The 14,211-nt window shown below is 38.3% G+C and overlaps 1 protein-coding gene across 3 annotated transcripts; it reads right to left on the bottom strand.

Moving 5' to 3' along the window:
• Positions 1-11,890: 11,890 nt before the first annotated feature.
• On the bottom strand, positions 11,891-14,188 carry mzt1 (mitotic spindle organizing protein 1). 3 transcript variants are annotated; one of them, XM_015033069.1, is made up of 4 exons: positions 14,099-14,188; positions 13,841-13,948; positions 12,660-12,805; positions 11,892-12,172 (listed from the first exon to the last, which is right to left on the bottom strand). In XM_015033069.1, the coding sequence occupies exons 1-4, from the start codon at positions 14,175-14,177 to the stop codon at positions 12,149-12,151; spliced, it is 357 nt and encodes a 118-aa protein (XP_014888555.1). In that variant the 5' UTR covers positions 14,178-14,188; the 3' UTR covers positions 11,892-12,148. The 3 variants fall into 3 exon arrangements, with proteins under 3 accessions (XP_014888554.1, XP_014888555.1, XP_014888553.1); XM_015033068.1 differs by having other exon boundaries at positions 11,891-12,172; positions 13,841-14,150; XM_015033067.1 differs by lacking the exon at positions 13,841-13,948.
• Positions 14,189-14,211: the final 23 nt, after the last annotated feature.

The raw sequence follows: 14,211 nt of genomic DNA, 5'->3' as shown, positions 1-14,211 counted from the left end.
TTCAAGTGTTTCTCTCAGTTGGTTGTTTTCGCTTGCTGTCTCTTAAAATACGTATTTCTCATAAGGCTGGCATTTGTTTAAATACAGAATTGTGATTATTGCCATATTGTTGCTTACATAATCAAAGGGAAGACTGACTTGACTGTTGTCCAACAGAACTTTATGTAAAGCCACAAAAGGTCAGTGCTAAAAATAAAGCTGGCTGATAAGAATGCTGTATCCACTGGAAAGTTTAGCGAAAGAAAAAAATGTGTTCATGTGAAGTAAGAGGAGAAACAAACTTTAGAGGATTTTGAAGAAAGTCAGAAAGGCAGGGGAGATTTGCCAGGTGTAAAATTGAACCAAAGACAAAGGCAGAACCATTTTACCTGAGCTTAGGAGAAAAAGGACTGCAGTGAGCACATATTATTTGGCCCATTGAGAATTTTGTTTAAAAAAAAATCTTTGTTTTTTAATTAGGTTAATGCAGAATCTCAAGTTGGGCTTTCATTAACTGTAAACTATCAGAATTAACACTACAAATGCCTGCTTTATACCACTTCATGTGCAATGAATGCACATAAATGACTACATACAGTAAATGTTTTTTTATTTTATTTTAATTGCTGTGATAAATGTATTTTTTTGTTGATATTCAAATGTACTAAATGGACTTTTATGTCTTGAGAAAATCTGACTGAATAGGCATTAGGATTTAAGTTTAACTTGTGAAAGTGTTTTGAAAAGATAACCAGAATTTTAATCAGAGATGGATTTGACCAGAACACTTTTGTTGGTCCGTACGCTGTCACAGCCCACCTATCCCAGATCGGCCTACCAACTCTCTTTGACTTTACTGAGAGGAGGAAAAGATTTTCATCAAAGGTTTTCTGCTTCCCCCCGCACCCTCAACTCATAAAACAGGCCCTGACTGTGAAGAAATGCCTATAGGTTTCCAATTAGTGCTTGACCTTTATGTGATTTGAGTGTTATTAATAAAAGCTTGCAAAATGAACGGACGGGGTGATGGTAGGGGTGAGGGGGGAGTATGCATCATTTTAAATTACAGCTGTTTTTTTAATCCGAAAGCAAGAACACTCGTAATGAAACGTGGGAGAAATCATGTAGCAATTATACCTGATTTCATCATGTCATGACAGATGCGCGAGCCCAGAAAAATTAAGTCGGGTCTCTTTTTCTGTCAAAGAGATGGCTCCGTTTTAAGTTTGTCGCACCTGCTGTTTGTTAAATCTGGTATTTGGATGAGACTTAACAAGATCAGGCACGTTGGGGGGGGCGATACGTTTTTATCTTTTTTTTTCTCTATAAACTGAGCTCCTTACCTGCTCTCTGTACAGGCTCTAACACATCCACACGCTGCCATCATTTACATAGAGCTTGCAGTCCTTTCAAAGTGGCTTTCACGGAACATTGTGTTGATAATGATCTTCAGGGAGAGAGAGAGAGTCACAGATCTCCAGAGACCATCTCACCATAAGACAAGAGGGAAGAGGATAAAACTCCGACTGTTCTCCAACTCAAAGGACTTGAACACTCTTCCCCCCCTTCTCTCTCTCTCTCTCTTTCTCTCTCTCTCTCTCTTTCTCTCTCTCTCTCTCTCTTTCTCTCAAATAAGCCCTCTTGTGTTTTTTAATTGGCAGAAATTAATCTTTAGGATGTAGATGGTAGATTTACATTCATTAAAAGTCAAGAGAGGAAGCCAGGCTTGATGCTAATCAAATCTGCTTAATTATGCTTAACATGAGTATCTCCAGGGGAAGAGAGAGAGAGAGAGGGGGAGACGGAGAGAGAGATAGCTAACTCGAACTTTTTACTTTTTTGCCTTTGATAACTCCTGCTGAGTATGGCCTTTTCCTCGCCAAAATGAAATGTCACGACTCTCTTTCTCCATCTGCAGAAAACACACAGATAAAGCCGTCTGTGTAAAGCAGAGCCGATTCATGTCGTAAGTTCCCACCGCAGAGTATTTAATAGGTGTTAAAATGTTCTGATCCAACCTCTTAGGCTTATTCTTTGTAACACTCTGGGTTAAAAATAACCCAATGTGGGATATGTTGTGAATCCTGTCCTGACTTAAATGTGTAGCGATCCTGCCTGAGTAATTTAACGCAGCAAAATTGTGTTATGGGTTTGACCCAGCATACTGGGTTAGGTTTTCAGCAAAAAAAAAAAAAATAAATGTCTTAAAGCCAGAAATATTTCACTTTAAATAAAGTAAATGGTCAGGTATGCATTTCATTTACAACAATTGCACACTTATTATTTAAACAAAAATAATAGCAACAAAATAGTTAAATTCCAATGCAGGATTTTACAAAAAAAATTCTACTTTTTAAATTTAAAAAAGCTCCTGATTCGAGATAGTTAACATAAGAATCATTGATATAAGATGTAATAAATTGGGAGTAATGGCAACATGAACAAGCAAGTGTCACAGGGTTTTGTTGGCTTTAGTAAATACAAATAGTTAACTACTCAACTAAGACAACTTCATATTAAACTAATAATTGAATATTGAACATATTAACAAGGCAGAGTTGTTTATTTTCCAGGAACATAACATTTTATAGCACAATTAAGTAACTATGCTACCATCAGTTGGTATAAAAATGCTGTATATATCAAATATGAGTTAAAAGAAATTTCACTTCCTGATTTAAAGCCAGGGCTTCTGTCTCTTTAAAAACTGTTCCTTCTGAAGCTCTACCTTCAGGAAGTCATCACAACATCTCTCCTCTATTAACCCTCTAACAGCGTTTTAGCCAGCGTTGCACTGACAAGTAGCTTGTTTAAGGAGTTGAGTAGATACGTAGTTTCACCAGGTGTTTGCTAATTGATGCTGGCTAGTTTGAAGGAGCTGAGTGGGGATATCGCGGGGGAGAAGCTTGGCAGTTTTGAAATTGCATCTGAGGATGAGCTGTGCCTCAAAGGCGGTGCTAGGGCCACACAGGCGCTTTGACAGCTGAGTGGTTGTCACAGGAGATGAAAGGATTTCTCAAACATGCATGAAGAATCAAGGGAACACTCCAGGTACGTTTGTGATGAGGGAATTATGCTATAACATGATGCAAAGCTCAAAAATGTCAACTTTACCTAATAGTGCCCCTTCAAATGCAGCTACAAGTTGATTAACAATCTCAAAGCTAAATTCCTCAGAGCACATTGGAGAATAGTTGCATGATAAACAAAACAAAGAAACAAAACAAAGAGTAGAAAAGATTTGTAGTATCAGGCATGGAGTCAAGGCCAGTTCTTTTGAGACCATTGCTTCCTCAAGTCCTTCATCCCTTGTTGCTAATTTAGCAATTTCTATATTTTGTAGGTAATCAAACCCTTTCAGAAACACTTTTTTTTTCAATAAAGCAGCAAATCTAATAACTTTATTTGGTTGTTAGAGATTTCCACAGGTTCTAGCATAAAGGTATTGTTCGTGCTGTACTCAAAGAAAATAGGTACCACAATGCACCCTTTAACTGTTCCAAAACACTCACAGGTTACCCAGACTTCATGTAGTCCCTCTCATCTTAAATTAGAGTAGCTTCCAAACCTCTGTTTCCAGACTGCCAGTGAATTGTGTACGCATGAAGCTGCCACTGAATTTAAAAAGCCAAACAAAAACATGTAAGTATCTTGCAGGAGGCTCTCTTTCAGGTCACCTTTGCAAATCCCGAGCCTGGAAAAAGACGATCACGCAAACAATCTGGTGACGTCCTTCAGTCACTTGCGAAGTCTTTTTGGGGGGCAGCCTATAGCTACTTTCCTTTCTACACACATAGCTTGTGTATAGCTACCACATCTGCTTAGTATGTATATCTACTTAGGTCAAAGCAAGTAAGTAGCTTACTCTAGCATGTGAAAGGCTAATCTTATCTTAAATTCAATCCTTATTGTAACTTTATCCACACAACCGAATCCCACCGACATTATTGAATGATCAGCATCATTTTATTACGTCATTTTATGTTTTATTCTTTGCGTGACACTGATCGGGCCACTGTGAGGTTAAAAATAGTGAACGCGAGGTTATTTGTTTTCTACGGTAACAAACTAGGTTATAAGTTTTTATTTTTGCTTCTGTCCCAACAGCATAAAGCCAGCATTTGGCTTTAAGAAATAACCCAGCAGTCTTTTGTGATCAATATGTAAGGTGTATATTAATGCTCTACAATGAACACAGGTAACCACAGTAACATAAACAAGAGGCTGGTGAGTAATGTCCCACCTTTAGGAAATCTGCCTTTAACCTTGAGTGCAAGGTCCTAATTTAATTACATTGTGCATTTTAGCTCATCCATCCACAATCTTGTAAGCAGCCACAGTGTAGGTTGTATTGTGCAGTGGTGTGAACCGACTTTGTCTCAAAACAGAAGGTCACGGGTTTAATTTATGGAGCATCCATTTAATATATGACGAGAACAATGAACTCATTTAAATTCCTACTTTGGACAACTTGCTAAAACAACCTCAGCCCGGTTTGTTTTTTTTTTGTTTTGTTTTGTTTTTTTCTCAGATCTTTGAAAGTAGGAGCAAAGTTATCACGACAGCGTTATGGATTTTGTAGGTGAACAACTTTGCAGCGTTATTTATCTGTCTTCAACATCTAATATTACTCCTGGAGTTCAGCGCGAACTCAGTGGAGTATTCTGTCTTTGAAGTGTTTAAAGTTCCTTGAGACAGTAGAAGCCTTTCTATCTTCAGTGCCGTGCAATGTGTTCCCCTTTCACGGAGTTAATTAATGTTTTATATCTCTCTCAAATCCGCTGTATGATGAGGTTTTACCCTCCAAAATCTGCCTCGCGTTATTTTACAGCATTAAATGTGATTATCTCCCTTAGTGTAGTGTAGACTGTGTTACTGTAAAGTTTTTTCCACGAACCACGTAAACTCTTGGGATTTTTTCTGTTTTGTTCAAGAGGCAAAGAAAAAAAACAAACAAAACAACAACCTAAAAATAATTGAAAAAGATCTTTTTATGTTTTTCACATTTCAACCACATTTTATTATGATTTTATGCAATAAGCCATAAGTAGGAGAAGTGTAAAAGTGCGTCAATGAGTTCTACAGCTCAGGTATTAGAAGCTATCCATTACATAACCGTTACATTAGTCATGCACTCCAAAAATAGTCTCCATATAGAAACTGTTGAAAGAAAGCAGCAAGAGGCCTGATTTACAGTTTACCACAAAGAATGTAGGCGACACAGAAAATGTGTGGAAGAAGGTCCTCTGATCAGATGATCCAAAAATTTTACTTCTTTGCAAAATGTGCTCACAAACTAGCACTGCAGCCCCCACACCACTGAACACTGGTGGTGATGGCAGCATCATGCTGTGGTGATGTTTTAAAGCTGGTCAGAGCTGAGGCAAAGCTGGATGGAGCAAAAAACTGTTTAGACCCAGTCGAAACCGCAGTGGACTTCAGTGGTCAGAGCAAATTAATGTTTATTTGTAAAAACAAACAACAACAAAAGTGGACACCATATGTATATTTCTGTACTTCAGTTTTGTGCTCTGGTTTGCATTGGTCTATCACACAAAACCACAACAAAATATTAAAAATATCTTCTTTTTTTTTTCAAAAGCACATTATTGCTTTATCGACCAAAGCACACACACACAAAAAAAACCACTCTTCCGCAGAACCTAATTCATGTTCCAGACCTCCAATTTTAACAGTTCACATTTATGTTGCCATGGAGCCATCGCGAGCCAAAGAGACAGAGACGATGCTCATGTTGCGTCTCTGTTTGAAACCAGAGCTCTGGTCCTCTCCACATGTCTGTTTTGGCCAGCGAGGAGCGACAGCATGAGGGAAATGTGTAGGTGGTTAGATCAGCCGATGAAGTGTAAATACCACTCAATCTGTTCTCATTAGAGGAGCAAAAACATACGAATCACTTCGCCTCTATTAAAAATGCCCCTGGGTCCCCGATTGAGAGCACGTGCGCGTGTGTACGCGTGTGTGTGTGTGTGTGTGTGCGTGAGTGCATGGATGTACACGCATACATGTGGTTGTGTGAAACAGAGGGAGGTGCTGGTGGAGTGAGGGGGGTGACAGAATGATGTTTTGGCATTTGTGTCTGCAGTGAGGAACTGAAATGCCACCACCATCAATGCTGCTTAATTCTCAGAAACAAACTCTTAATCTGAACAGACAATCCGTTCCGACAGCTTCTGTTATGATTCAAATCAACTTGGAGTGAAGGGTGTGTGTGCATGTGTGTGTGTGTGTGAGTGAGTGAGTGAGAGAGTATGTCATTGTGTTTTGGTATGTGATTAGGTTTCTGTGTGTGCTCGTTCCCCAGCCCCCTGTAAGTGTGCGACCAAGACATCACACATCCAATCCGCATTCTCCTATGATAATGTGGATTGATTATGGATATGATAATGAGAGGCCGGCGCGGCGTCGCGACCTTCACAAGGTCTAATTGAAACAAGCGTTGGTCCTCCGAAGCACTTATCAAGTCACACAGCACATCATTAATCACGGAGAATACAAGCTGTCAGAGTAACGCGCACACACACACACACGCACTCTCACACATCCTCTATATTCTTTTTCTGTTTTCCAAACATACACAAATCTTCTCTTTCACACACACTCACGCACAATGTGAGCTGTCACTACAATATCCCCGGTATTGTCTTCTTTTAAGGAGAGTGGACAGCTCGTCCACCCTCCATCTCTATTTTCCCTCAGAAAAAGTTGAACAGGCTGATGAAGTTGAACCTAAAAAAGAAAATAGGAGAGGCAAAAAAAGAAAGAAAGAATGGAACGAGGGGAGGCTGGCTTTTAAAGCATTTACACAAATCTGAACAGCTGCCCGCTTTTTAGCCAAACTCGCCTGAAATTGAATTAACTCAGGTTGTTTTACTACCTGGTTTTATTAGGAGACAATTTAACAACCAAATGTGATTCCAATGTTTGATTAAGCCAGCATATGGTGCCTACCTGTTAAACACAATGTGTTCAGGAGCTCAACGCCTCAGCGAGTCCCGGGAATAAACTAATAAACCCAATATCATGTTAGTCATTACATAGTCCAAAACACAAAATTTCAATCTGACAAGGAAAAAAAAAGGTGTTTTCATTATTATCATAGAGAAAACTCAAGGGAGATGGCATGCACTATTTTAATATTGCCATCAACTTTGCTAATTGTTATTCAATTAACTGCTTTTGTTAATGAAACCAATTAATACATTGAAACAAGGAGGAAGATATATGATTATTATGCGTCTGTGCAGAGTGCAGCTAATTACATCTGTAAATCAATCAATCCCACATTAATCAGTTTGGAAAACGTCCAAAAACAACAAAGTCACTAAAAGACTTTGAAAGTTTCTTTTTAACATATTTTGATTGCCATCCCATTATCCTGTCTAATGATTGTTAACGATCCTTTGAAGAGTTTATGATCCAATTTCCTTGCTATGAATTTAATTGGGACCTAAATAGTGTCTTACAGTGTCGAAGTCTGCCCAGTTTTTTAATCAACAGTGATGTATCGGGGAAGGCACTAACAAGGTCACAGAACTCCTCGCCGGGCAGTGACGGGCCCTGAAGCTTAATGCCTGCTGAAGGATGGGGGTCAGAGAGGCTTGATCGGTTACAGAAAACCAATAGATCAATCACCGTTCGTGCAGGAAACACGGACCTTTCCGGATGTAGATAGATCTGTTGGATTCTCTGCTTTTCTCTGCTCAGACGAGAATAGTTGTACGATTATTCTGTTGCTTTGGTCAGAATTATGGTTGCTTCAAAATTATTCATGCCCCCCTGGCAGAATTAGGTTTGGTGTTGATTTCCATTCAACCAAGTTGTTTGTTTCTGACAGGAAATGGGAAATCCTTCTTTTATTATGTATTTTCCAGGCACATAGTACCATTTTAGAGCACATTCGACACCTTCAGTTGTTAGAAAAATATTGTATTAATGAAATTTGACTGCAGTTTGACACCTTGAAATTGGCCTGTGTCTCTTTAAGAAGCTCCTCCTCCTTCCAACACCTTCCAATCCGATAACACATGTTGGTAAAACTCAGTAATTAAAGTAAACCTCGATCTGCTTAACTGTGAACCAGACATAGATCAATACCTAAAACATGCGAAATACATATGAACATTAGAAAGTTACTGCTAAAAAAAAATATATATATATATTCTTCTCCAGCTATTGCCGCTTAAACCACTAAATATATAGCAGTTTATTGGAGACTTGATGCAAAATCCATTGATATGAGATCAAATGTTTCGAAAGTCATGAAAATTCCTAAAATGCTCTATTTAAGCAGATTTTTATTGGCTTTCATTTCATTACAGGGATCTTCTTTCTTTCACACCTGCAGAGCCTTCCTGAGTCACTGAACTGCATTTGCTTTTAAACTCACATTAAGTGAATTAACCACACAAAAAAGTTTAAGGAAACTTGTTCAGTGTTTTTGCTCAGAATAAAGGTGAAACCCATAAAGAAAATATCAACAATGAAACTTGTTGAGTTCAAGAAACTGAAGTTGTTTTGCGAATTAAAAAAAAACATCCTGGGTGATCTTTGTTTTGATGTCTTCTATTAAATCTGAGAAGAAAAATAAACATTGCCTCCTCGTTGAAAGACTTTTGCTCGATAATGATTTTAATAAGGTTTTTGTTTTGCATTGCCTCTGACTGCTTCTTTAAAACTGTATCAAAGATCTACTCTCTAGGCTGAAACAAAATTTGAGCTATTCTTCAAAGGCATTCTTCAAAGGTCACACAAAATCATTCCAAGGGTCAAAAATGAGCCCAGAGCGTATTTTGGACACCACTGGCCTTAACTTTCTTAACTTTGATATGTTGCTGATGCTTGGGATCGATCTATCCCTAATGTCTTCCTCACCGATGTATTCTACGATTAAAACGCAAAACCTGCTTTTTCTAACGTTTTTTTTTTTTATCTTTTATGTCACAGAAGATAGTAATTTCCAAAAATAAAAATAAAATAAAAACATTACTTGTTCAGACCATCCCATGCAAAAATCTGATAAATAAAATCTTGCTGATAGGAGGTAAATGTCATGTCGGCCATCGTGATACAGTTGGTTACCCTCCAGCTGCAAAGATCCAAAAATACACATCAGATCTAAAGTTTTTAGGGCTTGTGCAGAGTACCTCCCAAGTATTTGCATTTGTTTTCCAAAAAAGTTCATTACCTGCATCTTCATACTTATTTTAATCCTTACAAAACCCCAAACAACCCCCTTCCAAAGAATGTCAGAAACTATGCCAGATGTGCCATTGTGGCAATGTAACAAGTCCCCGAACTAAGCAGGCTCTTAAGAACCTGCTGCTGGAAAATCAGAAAATCTTATGGTCTTTTTTAATTTTCTATGGAAAAACAAATATAAAAAAACAAACAAAAAACCCCCCCCCACAAATTTGTCCCATGAACCTTGGCCCCCAGGCTATTATCTCTGCTAAGCCTGGAGGGATGGATGGCCGGCATCCTGCATGTTTTAGTTCTCTCCCTGGTTTTACACACCTGCATCAATGATGGCTCGTTAGAAGACCTAAGGAGAACACTGACTTGCTGAGGAAATTGTTACTACCACTAGGGAGAGAACTAAAACATACAGGGTGCCAGCCCTCGAGGACCGACTTTGGACACCCCTGGTTTAGACGATCTTTTCTTTTTGTTCAGATGTTAGTTTTCAACTGATGTACAAGTGTTTGCATCAGCATCCTCTGGCGTGCAGCAACATTTCATCCTGATATCGTCCGCTCTTGTACATAAATGTGGTTTCGACAACAAGCGCCTCATTTGCATGTCCGTGTCATCTAACATGAAAGAAAATGGTCATGAAGGACCAATAAAGCCTCAGACAAAGACTCGTCTCGTGAGGACGACCAATAAACACGCTTGTTCGTCATTAAAAGTAATTATTGACCTATAAACAAAAAAACCCACGCGAAAAGATCTTTGAACTTTCGTTCGACTTTGCGTCAAAATGGAGCAGATGAACTGTTTCTTTTATAGTTCTCGTGATTACGACGTGGTTGTACCTTGGCTTTGGAAAAATATAAACAAACCACTGTTTCTCATGCATGAGAGACGGCTAATCAGTCTAGTCTAATTGTTTTTTTTGTTTTTTTTTATAATAACGTACACCTGGACTGTAATTGCGCCGCGTGTCTCTCACTCCAAAACGAGACTGCCCTCATTTATCAGAAAAATAATCCTCAGCACCGGATAATTATCAGACGTACGAATATAAACACCTTCAGAAGTTTGGACGCGAGGAGCCGCTCGCCTGCTAGGCTGATAGCAGTCATGTGACCTGACCGGTGCCCTAGTTGAACACCTCTTAGATGTTTATGCATATGCGGACGCTAATCTCTGTTAGGACTATGGGATTTGGGAATATTTTGTTTAACAGAGATCAAAGTAGCTGGCTTGGATAAAGCAACAAAAAAAAAAAACCCTCTGCACAGATCAAACAGACAGCAATGCATCTTGAATCCCACGCCCTTAGTAGCCCAATCAAGCCATGCATAACTCTTTTTTTTTTATGTAAAAAGATTCCACCTTTATCAACATCTTATGAAGCTCGCCCCTCAGCCCCTCCCCCGCCCACAGAGACGAAGGGTCTGCTTTGGATTGCGAACTATCGAGGAGAGCCACTGCTGCACCAGATCTCATGCCTCTCACGCTTGGATAACATGATGCTGGTGTTCAGGAACAGACAGATACTGTGTTCAGAGATCAAAGCAGCAAGTGCGGAGATTTACAATCTGCCAGTCAACGCGGTGAGACAACGCAGAAGACAGAAGTGCTTACCCAAACACTCCTGTGCACTTGCTGGCTTTCTGTGCGGTGTGCCTGAGAGGGGTGAGGCGTAGCTGTCAGATGGCTCAGGGGCTGCTCATTTGGAGCCACTTCTTAGCTTAAGCTCACACAGCGAATGGGGCACGCACACACACACACACACACACACACACACACTCGTGCCAGATACAAGTCAGGGTTGATAGGGGAGCACATATATTGGCCTGTAAATGTTCTGTGCTCTCAGCATTTTCCCTTGTCTAGAAGATGAATAGAGTTATTTTACACACCGCGGGCAAACAAAACAATGCTGTCTGGTTAGATGCGTGATCCGAGAGATTTCATTCTGGGAGGGGATCAAAGATGTGCTTTTGTCAACGCTTGCAGTTCTAATTCGAATTATTTCTGTGGATACAGTTTAGAGCAGAGATTTCAGATCAACAGGATATCCTGCTCTTATGAATGACCTCTGATACCTTTTTTTTGTTTTTGTTGCCGGCCCTGGATATAATCGCCCCTCTATTGTTTGTAAACGGCATTGTGCAACATTATCAGTCAGTTATACCCTTCCACCTAGTCCGACAGGAAAGATAATTTCCGTTGTAAAAATATATAATACACTAAGAACTGTTAAATTATTTCAGTACTGACCCCTCCCCTACTTACTCAAAATAGCTCAACTGAAACAAGAAGTCTTGGAAAGAAGGAGTTAAAAAAAAATAAAAAAAATCAGATTTTAAATTATATTTACCCTAAGTTCAGCATCCGTGATTCAGAAAAACTAAAGTTAAATCCAAAAATGTTCTTAAGCCACGTCAAGGCCTGATCAGGGGGCGAAAAAAAGAAGCATACATCTCCACCTTGTGGTCACAAATATTACATTTTTATAGTTTATTATATATATATATATATTTTTTACTCATAAGTGTCACAAGTATTGAAAATGTTGAAAGGATATTGTTTCAGTGAAAGAAATATACAAGTACAACATCTAACAATACATGAATATTCATACATATGTGACAAAAATAAGTGAAAATTTGCACATGAAAACTGCAACAAAAGTTGATGGTAAATATATATATATATATTTTTTTTTTTCTTGAATCCAGGCTGGGTGTTCCTGCCAAGTGTAAGATGCCGCAGATTGTTTGAGAGACAGATGATCTCATTTCAGCAGAGGCCCAGTACCACAGCAGACAGAGGCTGATGCCTCTTTATATAAAAACCCCAAGCATCATAGTGCAGAATCAGAGGAGATGACAATATGCCAAAACAAACCAATCTCAGACTCGGGAACAGTCCACAATCCTAACTTTGGGGGATGAGATCTTTTTTCTTTTCATCCTCAGTTTGTGCAGTTCTCAGAAACCTAAGAGGAGATAATAAACAAATTGCATAATTAACATTCTGAAATAAGACAGTTGCAACCCTAAAGAGGCACCATGATGTCCAAGAATCAACAGCTTTCTGGATTCTTCCGAGGTTAATTTACATGTTGGTGTGTTTTAGGCAGGAATCTCAATAACAGGCTGCTTCAAATAGAAGGCAAGAAGCTTTAGCTGTCATTAATCTTTATGAAATGAGTGAATACTTTATAACCACTTCAGAAGGTTAAAGGGATGGGATTCGGATTATTTAGAGTAATGCAAGATTACATAAATGAAAATTATAGGGAAGAAACGCTGGAATAAAGGAAAAGAACAAGGGAATGCCAGACTTGCACTTAAATGTTATTAATTCACAAATATTCCTTGAAATTATTTCCTTGATATCTGTTACGTTTTTAAAATATTCACTTTTGAACAAACACACAAGTTTATTTATTTCATAATAAAAAAACAAAAGTGATTTTATACCTTGAGGGTCTCCGAAGCCTTACGCAGCTCTTTGATGACTGCGGACAGAGCTTCGGGGTTTATGCCTTGCTCACACAGTCGCACACAGATCGACAGAGACTCCATGTCCAAACCGGTGTTCAGCAACCTCGAGATCTCAAGCAGGACTGTTGGAGAAAGAAGATGGTGAGATGAATTTGATATTAAAAGGTAACTCAAAAAAACACCACCACCATATTACTGGACAATGACGAATGTTTTGTTTTTCTGAATTTGTTTTGAGAATTAGGATTAATGTTGACACTAAAGGAAAAAATGTCAAGAGCAATGTTAAAATGTTAAGAATAAATCAATATTTTTGGAGATAAACAGTTTAAGGACTATACACTTCATGAAGTAGACATTATGATATTGTTAATAGGCCTGTCACGATAAATTTTGCTGAGCGATTGTCTAAAAAATTATTGCGATAAACGATAATATTGTTTCAAGACCTTCTGACACTGATTTAATGGAAATGAATAATAATGCATGCAAATTCCTGCCATAGATAGATACACTTTATTTTCAAAAGAACACATAACACTGGAACTGATAAACTAAATAAACAAAAATAATATTTCAGCTTTCATCTTTTGATAGCAATTTGTTTCATCTTTTGATAACAATTTGTTATCAAAAGATGAAAGCTGAAACATTATTTTTAAACTAAGCAGGCCTTGGCATACAGACTCAGACATGAATATGTTTTATGTCTACTAAAAAACACTATTCATGTCTGTATAGACAAATAATGTTATGTAACAAAATGGGTAGTTTATTTGTACTTCTAATAAGTTTTTATAAATCTTCAACTGGTAGCAAGTAGTATTCTATTAATTTTACATGCTTGAAAATGTTTAATGTGTATGAAACCAACTTCATTACAGCTGGTGTAAAAAAAAAAATCAACATACGTTTTGTTGCTGCGCCTACTTAAAACTGAGGTGTGACAGCACATCACAATTTATCTCAACATTAAAGAAAGGAAACAGATGATGAAAATCAAACTTTATACTCAATATATCAGTCTAATTTGAAAAAACGGAAGCATTTTTATACTAAATAGAGAAAAAACGTATACTCCCCCATCTACTTTTTATGTGACCCACATATTATGTTGAACTAATTAGCCGCGCGGCCTGTTAAGGTTTTATACTTACCATCCATCGTTTCCCGGACTGCGTTCATGTTTGTATTTGCTGCACTTGCCATAGCGACTGAAAAAACAGCTAAAACTGCTATCAGGTAGCTAACCAACGCACAACCTCCTGCACGGCAAATTATTAACAGTATATAAAACAAGATTATTTCAACAATGCAGTCAGAGTTTTGCTTGCCCTAATCAATTTTTAAATGACATTGCATAAATTGAAACTACCAAAATAACTGACGGGGCGCGTTAGCAGCTAGACAGCTACCTAGCTTGCAAAGATTCCCGCATCGAAACCAGGAGGAGGAAGTGACGACACTAAATTCTTCATTGGCTACTGAGAACATCCTGTAAGATTTCTATTGGTTGGCAGGTTTTGTG

This window comes from Poecilia latipinna, unplaced genomic scaffold (genome assembly GCF_001443285.1).
Source record: "Poecilia latipinna isolate Pla-1442-1.1 unplaced genomic scaffold, P_latipinna-1.0 Scaffold256, whole genome shotgun sequence".
NCBI classification, from domain to species: Eukaryota; Metazoa; Chordata; class Actinopteri; order Cyprinodontiformes; family Poeciliidae; genus Poecilia; species Poecilia latipinna.
The sequence above is the reverse complement of the archived record's forward strand: the minus strand, read 5'-3'. Positions and strand labels throughout refer to the sequence as shown.